This window comes from Lonchura striata, chromosome 16 (assembly GCF_046129695.1).
Source record: "Lonchura striata isolate bLonStr1 chromosome 16, bLonStr1.mat, whole genome shotgun sequence".
Taxonomy (NCBI): domain Eukaryota; kingdom Metazoa; phylum Chordata; class Aves; order Passeriformes; family Estrildidae; genus Lonchura; species Lonchura striata.
The window spans coordinates 4,523,344-4,536,111 of record NC_134618.1 but is presented as its reverse complement, the minus strand read 5'-3'; the positions used below and the strand labels follow the sequence as shown (position 1 = coordinate 4,536,111).

Here is a 12,768-nt window from a genome sequence, read left to right as displayed (position 1 = left end):
AGAAACAAAAGCCATGCTCCTGCTGGCAGCTCTGTGCCAATTCCCTCCTGTTATATAGGTGAAACACCTGCTAATACATCCCAAGATTCCAAAGGGCCATGGCCTTGCCAAAAAAAAGCAGCCAAACCTCCCCAGTACAGTGATCCATGCATAGCTTATGATTGTTGTGACTCACCTAACAAGTTTCTTTTCCTTTATGTGATTAATTGTACCCTCTGTGTGGAGGGACAGATGCAGAGTACTGTAATAGAAATAACGTGCATTTGTCATAGGGAATTGCTCCCTGCTCTTTTCCAGGCTGACTCTCCGGTGTGCTGGAGATGTTCTGAACGCAGATCCCAGCTTCTCATATACTTGCAGTGTCCTCAGCTGGGTGATCCTGTGCAGGCTGAATGAGCTGTTTTATCAGCCAGATCATTAACATAAATACAGTGAGCCCTGGCCTGGTCCCATTGCTGAGTAGGGGCATCTTGAGTAGTGCACTCATTGTTTTTTTACTAAGTGGTATGTTCCCTTTCAATTTAAAATATATTTTAAAAGAAGTTACTTAAGTTATAATTCATGTTAGAAAAGTTGGAAGGAGCCTTTTGTAGTCCCTGCATAATCTGCTTGAAACAGAGGCACCTTCAGAGTTAGACCAGGTTGTTCAGAGCCTTCAGGTTTATCCATAGTGGCTCTTGTCATGTCCTAGAATAAATAGTGTTGGTGTGACTAAGTTTGTTTCTGGGCAATCCATCCTGACTGCTACTGCTGTTCTTTTCTTTACTTGGAGGATGTCTGCAGTTTGGTTTTTGGTGGTTTTTTAATTATTATTTTTAAAGTAACTGAAATCTGCAACTCTCTCTCCTCCTTTTCACCCTGAAAAATAAACAGTCTGCGCCATCCTGCAACATCCCTCGTGCTCTCAGTGTCTAACAGATGTTCCCTCAACATGAAGCATCTGCTGAACCAAAGAGCTGAGATATTTTGGGTTCAATTCAACACATTCTGCAAAAAAAGAGAGTTTCCTTTTCCAGGGACCTTCAGTGTGTTTCCTTTTCTGTAGTTCTTGTTCTCAGTGCTCTAAATCAGCCTGGTGTGGACACTGCCCCAGCTGCCCAGAGCACAGGGGCGCCGTGTCCTTGGTCTGCTCAGTGTCACAAATCACTTCCTTCTTTTGGGAAAAGCCCAACAAACAAATGCACCCTCCTGTGTTGGCTGTAGCTTGGGAAAAGAAGGACTGGAGGACGAGGACGATGAGGATGATGATTTGGATGACAGCTCTGGAGGCAAGCGGAGAATCGAAGTGAAACCTCGCCAGGCCTCTCACACCAATTATTTACTGATGAGAGGCTACTACTCCCCTGGCATCGTCAGCACACGCAACCTGAGCCCCAGCGACAACATCGTGGTCAACTCCTGCCAGGTGAAGGTCAGGCTCAGGTGTACCCCCATCCCAGGAAGGTTCAGCTCTCCAGGTGAGTTCTGTTTGGCCTAAAGTGCACTGAAGTGGCTTGGAGCAGGAGAGATGGTGAGCTCACCTGCTGAGGAATTGATTTAAACAAAGCCCCTTGACAGGAACATTCTGTTTGCATTACACATCAAGTCTGTAAAGCTTTCTCTCCTGACTTAGAACAGATGGCTGACTTAGGCTTTTGATGGTAACAAGGCCTTGCCTCTATTTTGTGTTGTGTTAAACTATTACTGCAATCTGTCCTCTGTTCTCTTAACCCTCTCCAGGAGGCTTTTCAGTTTCTTCAACAACTTAAAATACAATATGATGTCACAGCCAGACTTTCCCTTCTGTAAAAAGAAAATCTTTCAGACCTCCTTGAATGGAAATTCTCATTTAACTTGTCTCATGCAAGTGCCTGAAGTAGTGGTGTCCAATGTCTGGCCTTTTGCATCAGTAATTTAAACATTTTTATATTTGGAGCTTGACTGACTGCAGTTCATCAGCACTGCCCCTTCTTAAAGAGCATCTTGTTTCCAGCTGTAATGCAAATGTATCCAGAGCCTTGAGCTCTGCAGCTGAAATCCTCTAGTGCTGCCCCTGCCCATTTCCATTGCTGTTGTGACAGAGGTAAAACAGAAGTTCTTTCTCCTGCTGCCTCTCATGCCCTCCAGCTGTGCTGAGCTGACTGCTCGTTACAGCTGAGCCCATTTTACCTGGCCCCAAAAGTTTCAGAGGTAAATGTGTGGAGCAGCCTGCAGGAAAAAGGGAAGAGAGCAGGAAAAGCAGTGCCAGAGCTTCCCCCTCATCAGCCAGGACTGGGACAGGGGTTCCATGGCTTCAGTTGTGGATACTCTGCACAGAGGGTCACTTTGGGGCAGTGCTGGGCCTGTCACTGAACACAGAGATGCTTTGTTGAACTAATTGTCTTTGTTGAACCATTGTCAAGTGGGAGTTCAAACCATATCTGGCCAACAGCTTTCTACTGTGGATTTTTTTATTAAAAGTGTCCTCTAAAGCATTTCCTTGCCCTAGAATTTTCACTTGACCTTCTTCAAAAAAAAAGGAGAGGATTCCCTCATTAACTCAGAGCTGAGCTGACCCAGTGTTAGACAGAACACCTCTAGGTGCTCACTGCCTCCCAGCTGTAATTCTTTTTGCTGGGAGGGTGAGCTCTTGCAAACCAGTTTGCTCCTCTTTACAGGTCTTTTCAGACAGATATTCAAGGCAGAAAGAAAAAAGGGAACTGCAAAATGAAAAGAGAAAGCTGAGCTCTGTTTTTAATTGGTCTAGAACACCTCTAATCTGTTTGTCTTCCTGTAGCATGTTGCACAGTAACTGCTGCTTCACAGCTTAAACTCTCATGGTTTATTTGCAGCTCCTTCCCTGCTGGATCACATGGCTGTGGGCATCTCCTGCCTCCCTGAAACTTTCACCAGGCTGATAAAAATCCAGGAAGAAAACTATGAGGTGGAGAAGTTTCTCCAGGAATGTACAGAGCGTTACAGGTACAGCCCCGGGGACGTGGCGGCTGTTCTGGAGATCAGGGAGGCCATAGAGGCCACTTCCCACTTTGGGATTTGCACAGCTGAGCTGAGCAAACGTTTCTGCAGATATGAGCAGGTGGAAGCTGAGCGCAGCAGGAGCTTGGAGCAGTACATCCAGGTGGGTTTACAGCCAGCTGCTTTCCATACATTAATGTTTGCATGCTCAGTATACCCTTGAACAGGACGAGCTTCCAAGCTGTCAAAAGCTACTATAAATTGAACAGACTTATTTATGTTAGGCAGGAGAAACACCACACCTGACAGCAATCTTGCCTCAAAGTTAGGAAGGACAAAAATTAAAGCAGAATGTAATCAAAGATAGGAATGAACTGTTTCAGAAACCTAGTGGTGCTAACATCAACCTTTGGAAGCAAAGTACTTGTTCCCAGTTATATTTTTAACTTACTTTAAACTAAAAAAACATCACATGCTGTAATCTCAGGAAGCTTTAGGGCTAAAACATGTTTCCAACTTCAGTGCAGCTGGAGGCACAATTGAATATTCTGTTAAACTTTGCGCCTCCATCGCTGCCAGTTAAATCATGGCAATTCCATGACACTGGGTTAAAGTGACATTTCTCAGTGAAAGTTCCTGAGATAATTTGTTGTGGGTTTTTTGTATGTTTTTTACAGGACCTCATTGAAATGCAGCAGGTTTTAGAAGTAGGAGGCCACACTGTCAGACTGGTGGCAATAGTGTTTGCCAAGCCCTGGCTGCTACGCTCAATGTGCCTGAAGAAAGCAGAGGATGCTGAGCAGCCGGGGGCAGACCCTGCTCTCCCAGATGTGCCACAGGAACACCTGCCCTCAGAGCCAGGGAAGGGACAGGAATGTCTGGGAGAGGAGGAGCAGCTGGGAAAAGACACACAGTGTGCCAGTGATGATGAGCCCCCGAGGAAGAGATGTAAGACTGACGTCCTTCAGGGTGACAGTCACCTCTGCCAGGGTGCACAGCCTGCTCTGGCACATGCAGATGGCAGCAACTTGGATGCAGCTGCTTCTGAGCCTGTCCCAAGGAAGGAAGCTGTTACTGTGGGTGAAGAAGCTGCAGGAGGAGGCTCCCTAGAGCTCCCAGCTGATCCCCCAGCTGAACCCCCAGCTGAACTCCCAGAGCCTGCTCCAGAGGCTGTGGATGTGGGCACTTACAAGGAGCAAGATAAATCTTGTTCTGAGGACAAAGAACCCGAAGCAGAGACCGATGAGCTCAGCAAGCAGATCTCTATCCCTGAACAATCAGCCAGTGAGCAGGATGATCTTTCCTACTTCCAGGAGAACCCAGGAGTCTCTAAAGGTATGGAGAACCCTCTGCATCCCTAAAATACAAACCAGCTCATCAACAGTTGATCCCAAACCAGTAGCTCCACTTTATAAGCAAATCCTAGATTCTTTATGCAGCTGTACCAGAGAGATTGTCTTCTCTCACAGATAAATTGGCATAACACTAATTTATCTGGAAGATCTCCAAATTTTCAAATACCTCACATAATCCTTCCTGTTCCTTTTGCTGGAATGACTAGTCTAGAAATATGTTTTCCTTAGAAACTTGTTTCCATGTCTTAAACTTTTTAGGAATAATTTGGATCCAAAGTTTCTCATCTCTGGCTTCAGTCCAAAGGTCAGGCGTCTCTAAGCCCAGAAAACACAGCACTGCTGGTGTGCATTTAGCTGGAATGTCCATGGCTGAAAGTCCTAAACTCATTAAAGCATTCCCCAGGAAACAGCACATGCCAGTGAGATTTAACAGCCTCATCTGTAACCCAATTGGACTTCATTTTCCTTTCCTTTTTACTGCCAGTTTTCTAATAGCTAGTAGTTCTTGCCAAGCTTTACATTTAGTAGTTTGTGGGGGATTTAATTTTGGTTTGGTTTTTATGAGCTCTAATCTCAGACTTGAACCACAAGCTCACTGCTCCTGTGGTACCTTGCCAAGCCCTGCCAATACCCAGGTCCAGAGGGTGATCCCTAACATCCCACAGCTTGGGATTGTTTAACTGGAGCCTTCCTGCAGGAAATGCACTCAGAGCTGTCTAAACAGAAGAGACTTCAGCAGTTCTTAAATTAAACTACTGAAGTACTTTCCTGGATTTAATATCCTTCACTTGTTTGTAGCATAGGAGGGAAAAAACAGGAGTTCTGTTATCAAACACAGAGTTCTCACTGGCCAGTGAATGTTTACATGTGCTTAGGCCAAAGCTGTTACCCTCTGGGTGTGGTAGGAATACCTCATTAAGTAATTGTCTAATTAAAACCCATGACATAATGTAATGGGAGTTGCAGAGACAGCCTTTGCTTTGAAACTGAGCCCTGCTGGAATCCTGAGTTTGCACTCACTCACATCTCCAGATCCTTGGAGCTCTGCCCCAGATCCCTCTGATTTCCAGGAGCTTTAGGTTACCCAGACCCTGGGAGAGTTCCAGACTAAGACCCTGCACAGCTCTCTGTGAACCTCAGTTCTTTCAGCCCATACAATCACCACAGTTCAACCATAGCATCAGACTTCTAGGATTAAAACCTGCTGGGTTTTATCATAAAACCTGCTAGGACTGGGGAAAAGAACCACAAAAAGTGGGGTTGAGTAAAGAGATGTGGTTGTGGGAGGAGTGTGCTGCAGACAGGGCAGAAGGGTAGCCCAAAACTGAGAGCAGCACGTGGAATAGTTTGCTGCTGTGGTTTCCTGGCAAGCTCTTGCGCTTCACAGCTTGGCCACCTTTAACTCTACTTCTATTAGATAAGGAATTGAGTTAATTAGAATATATGTGTACTTTTCTTTCCAGGAAGCTCCATGACAGATGTCTCCCAGGCAGCCAGGGACCGGTGAGTAATAGAAATGTCTGCAGAATACCAAACATTTGCCACTGCCAAAAGAGTACTGGAAGCAGTGGTTTGGAAACCTCAGTTTTATGCTCTGATGAGCAGTGATGGAGAAACCCCATTCCATTGTTCCTGTTAATGTTCCTTGTGCTCCTGTGCATGCTGAAAAAATGTCTCTGATAGATATTTTTACCCAAAAACCAACAAGTTCCAAATATCAGAGGACCAAAACTGATTTTACTGCACAAATAAGCCCAGTGCCAGCTTCCAGGTGCCCAGGAACTGCAGTATGAGAAATGGGAATTTCCATGCAGGGACTGTCTTTTGGACACCAAAATGCTAAAAATTAGGAATTTGCTTCCCATCAAAGCACTGTTGCTGCATGGTGCAGGTCTTGGATAACTTTTGGAGGATATTAGAGCTAATGCGAAACACAGCTTCCCTGTTCATCGAGGGAACAGCCAGGTACAGCCAGGGCAGCTGCTGGGTTTGTAATGGAGCTAAAAGGGGTGAAAAATGCAGATTTGGTAGAGCAGCACCAGCCCTTGCTCAGAGCAGCCACAGGATTTACACTTGTGTTAAAATGGATGCAGTAAGAACCTCTATTAGCCAGTGTCACTATAGGACACGTGAAAGCACAACGTGAGCCACTGCTATTTGCAAGGTAAAGAAGGTTTATTCTCTGACTCCAACTTTTATACTTTTCCAAAGGTGACGGTGGTTTGGAGAGTGAATGGGCCACCTCTCCAAAGACATTGGACAAACTACTAGTATATTAAGGTTTTTCTACCCCATGAAGGAATGCAAAACAATGTTGTTTATAGAAAATTGTGTGAGAAAGTTTTCTAACAGAATGTAAACTCAGAAGGCTTTAGAAAATCTTCAGAATCAGGGCAACAAGGCATAAATTGAAATGATGAGAAACCGATCCCGAAGAATTCCTGACAGCCGAGTTTGCCCTGTCTTTGGCAGGGCCTGTGAGAACGTTTCCTTCATCGGGAGGCCGTGGAGGATCGTGGATGGGAAGCTGAACCAGCCGGTGTGCAAGGGGATGATGGAGGCCGTGCTCTACCATGTGATGAGCAAGCCGGGCGTGCCGCAGTCGGGGCTGCTGCAGCACTACAGCGGCGTCCTGCAGCCCGTGGCCGTGCTGGAGATCCTGCAGGTACAGCCAGGGAAATGGGAAAGCAGCCTGCCCCATCCAGTGCAGGGCAGCACAGCCAGAGCAAGGGAGCAGGGAGCTGCAGTACCCGTGCTGTCACTGATGTCAGAGCTTGCTCCTAAATGGATGTACAGGGAGGTGGAAGGCCAGGAACTTGCTGAAGAGTGGGGGCTTGTCACCATGAAATTGAGTGTTTGACGTTCCCCCCCTCGCACAGCCCCCTGAATATCAGGCTAGCTCAGAGGTCCGAGGCTGTGAGGGGAGGAATATCAGGAGATGGCAAAGATTTCCAAAACAGGCTCTTACCCCAATATATGTTGGCTCAGCTCTCTTTATTCTGTGTTGTCCATGTGGAGAGCGGGGCAAAAGAGAACGAACAGGAAATGTCAGGGATCTATATAGACTTTAGACAAGATGGGCTTCCCTGGCTCTCAGCCAGCCCCATTGGGGCAGGAAGGAGGGGTCCAGGGTTATCTGATCAGAGTCACAGGGTCCCAGTGACAGGGGAAATAAGAGTGCCCATGAGCTCACTGTAACAAGTGTTTAATGCAGTGGTAATCACAGGATCATGGAATAGTTTTGGTTGGAAGGGATATTGGGACTGGATGGTATGTAAGGTCCATTCCAACCCCGTAACATTCTGTGATTCTGTGAAGAATGCCAAGCAAAGAGGAAACCCAAGGACGGGTGTTGATCCAAAGATCAGTACCACCTTAAAAATCAGCCACCTTAAAGATCCTCTGGTTCCAGTCCCCAGTCATCACTGATAATCCAAATATTCTTAATTTTTTTTGCTTATAGCCCTTCTAGATGGGTAATCTGCCATGAGAATCAAACTGAAATGTGTCTGTGCTAGACATTGTGTCAATCGGACCTTCTGACCAGCCTACAGGTCCTTAATTGTCAAACAAAAGATGGCAAGAAAATTTTGAATTTCTCATTGTTTTTCTCCCACATTTTGACATTCAGTTGCCACCGCTTTGGAAATGGAACTTTGAATATTTATAGGAAAAGAACAGAAATCAGAATCTGAATCAGATCAGTAATCCTGCAGGCCTTCCCAAAACCATGACTTCCCTGCTAATTGGAAATCCATTTTCCAGTGTCCATGTGCCACTTCTTCCCCAGGGCTTGTACCCTGTGGTGACAGTGCAAGCTGGGAGTGTTGCCAGTCGTGCATATCCTGTTCTGGATGTTCCAGTATGGATCCCTGGGCAATGTGAATTCAAACCCATAAAATCAAGCAGTTAATTGCCTCTATATTTTACAGAGTGGAGAACTTCAATCTAACTTCTGCACCAATAAATTCACTAAGAACTGGTTTGGAAACCACAGACAGAGCTTGTCATACACCTAATAACCATTAACAAGGATTGGCACAGAAGTCTGGGATTGACATCCAGAGGAGCCTTAGATTTTTTGTAACTGGTCCTAAATGTTGACATTGCTTGCTAAGCACCTTCTGTGTCAGTAACCGTGTATCAATCACTGTGCTTGAAAGAAACTAGACCTATCTAGCTATAGCCAGAGCTTGCATGGTTTTATTAAGCTGTTTATCCTTCTTACCTTTTTGTTGTAACCAGGGGTTCCTCAGGGGCCCAAGTGAAGCCACTTTTGGCATAAATTGTCCAACATTTCTGAGAACAATGTAGCTAGAGCAGCATTCACAGCATATTAAAATATATTAATTTTTTTGCAGGGCCTGGAAACTCTTGGTTGCATCAGACGATTCTACATGAAAAAGCCATCCCCAGTGTCACTGTTTTCTCAGCCAGTTGTGGAAGAACAACTACAGCATCCCAAACTGAGTGAAAGCCCAACCATCTACTATGAGCCCACGATAGACTGTACTCTCAGGCTGGGGAGAGTGTTCCCCTGTGACATGAATTGGAATAAATGGGTGCAGATTATCCCTGGATAGAAGGGGTAAAGCTGAGTCATAGGAGATTGGCTTAGCCTGTTGGAGGGAGTGTCCATGGAGATTAAATGTTACAATTTGTGCTCCATCATGTTTTTATTAAGTTATTTATCGTTTTTACTTCTGAAAACTGAGAATAAAGCTTGATGTTAAAACACAAGTAATATGTGATCCTACTTGAAGCACATTCTCCTTTTATCAGTAACTGGTTGCAGTGTGTAGTTTGTAGTTCCTGCTTTAACTGACAGGATTTTCACAGGTCACAGCCAAGCCCCTTTTTTTTATTTTTGGTTCTCTGTAAGGGCACAGTGGTTACACTTCCCCTCTGCTTTACCTGCTGTGCTGTGCTCGGGGCTGAGGCGTGGGGGGTTTCCTCACCGTGCTTCAGCTCGGCTACCTTCACACCTGTCTGTTCAAACACGGGTTTCTCGGTGTGACCGTATCACCCTGCCCCGTGTGCGTTGGGGGCACAGCACCGTGCTGGAGCCTGTTCGCCCTCCCTGTCCGGCCCAAAGCAACCACGCAGCAGCCGCTCGCTCGCCCGCAGCGCTGTTTATTGCGGGAGCAGCAGCGATTCTAAACCCGCTCCCCCGGCCCTCAGTCCCGCCAGCGGTGCCCGCACTGCGGGTTGCAGCACTTGTAGAAGGTGGTCATGGGCTCGTCGGCCGAGCGCGTCTGGATCTGCATGAAGTAGGCGCGGGGGTGCTCGCACTTGGGGCACGGCTCTGCGGGAAAGCGCCGTGAGGGGCCGTGAGGGGCGGCGGGGCCCAGCCAGCCCCGCGCCGCCCCTCGGCCCGGCCCTACCTGCCGTGGAGTCCACGTTCTCCCAGGCCGCGGCGCCGCCCAGCACATCGTCCACCTCCTTCAGCCGCGGGTACTTCCTGCTGGTCACCTGCGGGACGGGCACGGGAGCGGCTCAGCCCGGGCCCCGCGCCCCGCGCCCCGAGCACGGCGGCCCCCGCCCCGCGCCGCCCCGCCGCGGTACCTTCCGCGTCACGTTGCGCACGTAGGGACAGGTGGTGCAGGCGAAGCGGTGGCAGCGCGGCCCCTCCTCGGCCACCAGCACGTTCCCGCAGGCCGGGCAGAAGAGCAGCATCGCGGGTTCCGCCGCGCCGCCCGCCCCTTCCGGCGATGGCGGCCGCGGGGCCGGCGGAGGAGCCGGCGGAGGAGCTGGCGCACGCCGAGGTGCTGGAGCTGTTCCAGGCGGCGCTGGCGCGGCTGGTGCAGGACCCGCTGCTCTGCGACCTCCCCCCGCAGGTGCGCCCGGGGCGCGGGGCCGGGCCGGCGCGGCTGGGCTGGGCTCACGGCCGCGTCCCTCGCCCGCAGGTGACGGCGGAGGAGATCGGCTCGCAGGTGGCCCTGGAGTACGGGCAGGCCATGACGGTGCGGGTGTGCAAGGCGGACGGCGAGACCGTGCGTGCGTGCGGGGCCGGGCGGGGCGGGCGGGGCCGGCGGGGCGCGCCTGACGCGGCTCTCCCGCCCGCAGCCGTGGTGGTGGTGCAGAACGCCTCGGTGCTGGAGCTGAAGAAGGCGCTGCGGCGGCACATCCAGCTGAGGCAGGCCCGGCAGGGCGGTGTCCAGCACCTCAGCTGGTGAGCGGGGCCGGGCGGGCGGCTCGGGAGCGCGCCCCAGCCCGGCGCCGCTCCCGCGGCTGCCCCTGAGCGCTTTTCCCGCAGGAGGTACATCTGGAGGACGTACCACCTCACGTACAATGGAGAGAAGCTGGCGGATGACAGGAAGAAGCTGAGAGAGTGAGTTACGAGTCAGCGCTGGGGGTGAGGGGCCCACGCAGCGTCCCCACGGGCAGGGCTGAGCTGGGAGGTTGTGCCCTGGATCACGGGTCCTGTAGTGGACATTGCCAGGAAAGGTGGGACAGCACTGACCACAGAAGCGGGACAGGAAGACTGAGAGGCTCTCTGCAGGACAGGCTGGCCCTGGGGGGTTCCTCATCCTCAGCCAGCACCATCCTGTGCTGGTTCAGCCAGTGCAGGGCACCCCACAGAACCCTTGGCCATCCCTCCCAAGCTCCTGCAGATGGTTACAGTTACTCAGCTCGGCACAGATATTGATGTAGGACAGGAAAGAGCAGGGAACAGGAACAGGGAGGCTGTGGATGCCCCAGCCTTGGCAGTGGTCAAGGCCAGGTTAGATAAGGCTTTGAGGAACCTGGCCTAGTGAGAGGTGTCCTGTCCATGGCAGGGATGTTGACACTGGATGCTCTGTAAGGTCCACTCCAACCCTGTAACATTCTGTGATTCTATGATGAATGCCAAGCAAAGAGGAAACCCAAGGATGGGTGTTGATCTTTGGGGCTGCTCAGCCACCTCTCAGACACTCTGGTAACAACGCTGACAGGTGATTCCCATGTTTCCCTGCCCATTCTTGAGGCGAGGTAGAATAAGGCACTTCCCTGCAGTGCTGGGTCTGCCAGCCTGTTGCAGACCAGCGAGAAAAGGTGGTCTGAAGTACTAAAAATTCAGCAAGACAGCCCTAATCAAAGCTGTCCTTGGAAGAGTGAGCCTGGGTGACAGATGTTGCATTTAAGGGGTCGTTGCACTTAAAGGCAGATGAGCAGATCCTTCAGTGCTGGCAGCACATCCCACATACACAAGTGAGAATTTTAATGTGTCCTCTAGTAGAGCACAACATGGGATTGTAGGAGTCCCTATGTCCCTGGGAAAGATGAAGCTATAGGGTTTTACAGGTTGTTTTTCCTGGGAAGCTGGCATTAACAGCATAACTCTGTGTTCAGGTATGGCATCAGGAACCGGGATGAGGTCAGCTTCATAAAGAAGCTTCGGAAGTAACCTGTGGGGTGAGTCCCAGACGTCCATTAAGAGCTCCCAGTTCCTCATCTTCCCCAGGCCATGGTGTTGAGGCTCAGAGCTGATGCTGCTGCTCTCTGCTGGCTGGCAGAGTATTTCTGAATGCCTGCACTGGGCTGGTGCCTGTTTCCAGATCCTGGTAATGTTGTTTGTGCTATTCTCAGGGCAGGGAATGATAATTCAGCTATTTCAGGTAACATAAACTGGGAGCAGCAGCAGGAATAGCTGACTTTATGTTTAGATTCTCAATCTGCTTCTACATTGTCTTGAGACTCATTAAACACAGTGTTCTTTTGCTGCTGTGATTGCTTCTAGGACCTTGCTTTCTTTTAGGCTTTTTAAATGTCTGGAAATCATTGTCAGGAGCATGGCTGGGTTTCTAACTCATGCAGACATAATTCTGGTATTAATACTGCTATTTTGAGAAAGCTGTGCACACAAACACAAGATGTGGCCAAGACTCTCAGGCTTACTAAGTTTTAAATTACGCTTTTAGAAACAGTCACAGTGGCTGAAGAACGAGTAAGAGCAGCTTGTCCAAAGCCTTGTGTTGTTTTGCTGCTCCAGGCAGCTGGGTTAAAAACTGTTCCTTTTTGACCGCAGTTACCTTTTATTCTTCTTTCAACACTGCCATATTTTCAAGATCCAGTGTAATAAAATGTGCGCCCTAACAACAGCCACCTGCTCCAGGGTGCTTGTGACCAGCAGTCACCTCTGGCACTGGCTGGTCTCTCCTGGGCCATCATGGCAGCGTGGTGAGAAAAGATCAGCATGCAATAATTATTGTCACTGACAAATATTTTCTTTCTTAAACAGAGAGAGCAGAGAATCCAGCCCTACCAAGACCAGACTGTGGATTAAGCACCTTCCTGGAGGAAAAGGCTGTCACACTTCAAAGAGGAACAAACTCCATTGACTGGACATTCTCACGTTTTTTACAGTTGCTCTTTGTGGTGTTTGCCTCTGAGCTGTATGTGGGTTGCAGGGATTAAAGAGATCCTCTAGTTTTCTGAGGTTTTTCAGGCCCTTATTTCCAGCTGCAGATGTGTATCTGGCTGGTTTGGGTGCTCCACA

The 12,768-nt window shown here is 49.2% G+C and overlaps 3 protein-coding genes across 3 annotated transcripts in view; 2 read left to right on the top strand and 1 right to left on the bottom strand.

Moving 5' to 3' along the window:
* The window catches only part of GTF3C1 (general transcription factor IIIC subunit 1), a 39,875-nt gene extending 30,846 nt beyond the window's left edge, over positions 1-9,029 (top strand). The window contains exons 32-37 of the mRNA XM_021531211.3: positions 1,204-1,457; positions 2,811-3,097; positions 3,612-4,269; positions 5,753-5,792; positions 6,762-6,954; positions 8,651-9,029. Coding sequence (XP_021386886.2) covers positions 1,204-1,457; positions 2,811-3,097; positions 3,612-4,269; positions 5,753-5,792; positions 6,762-6,954; positions 8,651-8,872 — 1,654 coding nt within the window. The 3' untranslated portion in view covers positions 8,873-9,029. The remainder of the gene's footprint in view (positions 1-1,203; positions 1,458-2,810; positions 3,098-3,611; positions 4,270-5,752; positions 5,793-6,761; positions 6,955-8,650) is intronic.
* A 377-nt stretch (positions 9,030-9,406) lies between these two features.
* Positions 9,407-9,988, bottom strand: POLR3K (RNA polymerase III subunit K). The gene is made up of 3 exons (XM_021531218.3): positions 9,855-9,988; positions 9,674-9,761; positions 9,407-9,594 (listed from the first exon to the last, which is right to left on the bottom strand). The coding sequence occupies exons 1-3, from the start codon at positions 9,963-9,965 to the stop codon at positions 9,467-9,469; spliced, it is 327 nt and encodes a 108-aa protein (XP_021386893.1). The 5' UTR covers positions 9,966-9,988; the 3' UTR covers positions 9,407-9,466.
* Positions 9,989-9,992: 4 nt separating this feature from the next.
* On the top strand, positions 9,993-12,707 carry SNRNP25 (small nuclear ribonucleoprotein U11/U12 subunit 25). Its single transcript, XM_021531217.2, has 6 exons — positions 9,993-10,126; positions 10,196-10,286; positions 10,356-10,461; positions 10,546-10,620; positions 11,622-11,684; positions 12,511-12,707. The coding sequence occupies exons 1-5, from the start codon at positions 10,001-10,003 to the stop codon at positions 11,674-11,676; spliced, it is 453 nt and encodes a 150-aa protein (XP_021386892.1). The 5' UTR covers positions 9,993-10,000; the 3' UTR covers positions 11,677-11,684; positions 12,511-12,707.
* The last annotated feature ends 61 nt before the right edge of the window (positions 12,708-12,768 follow it).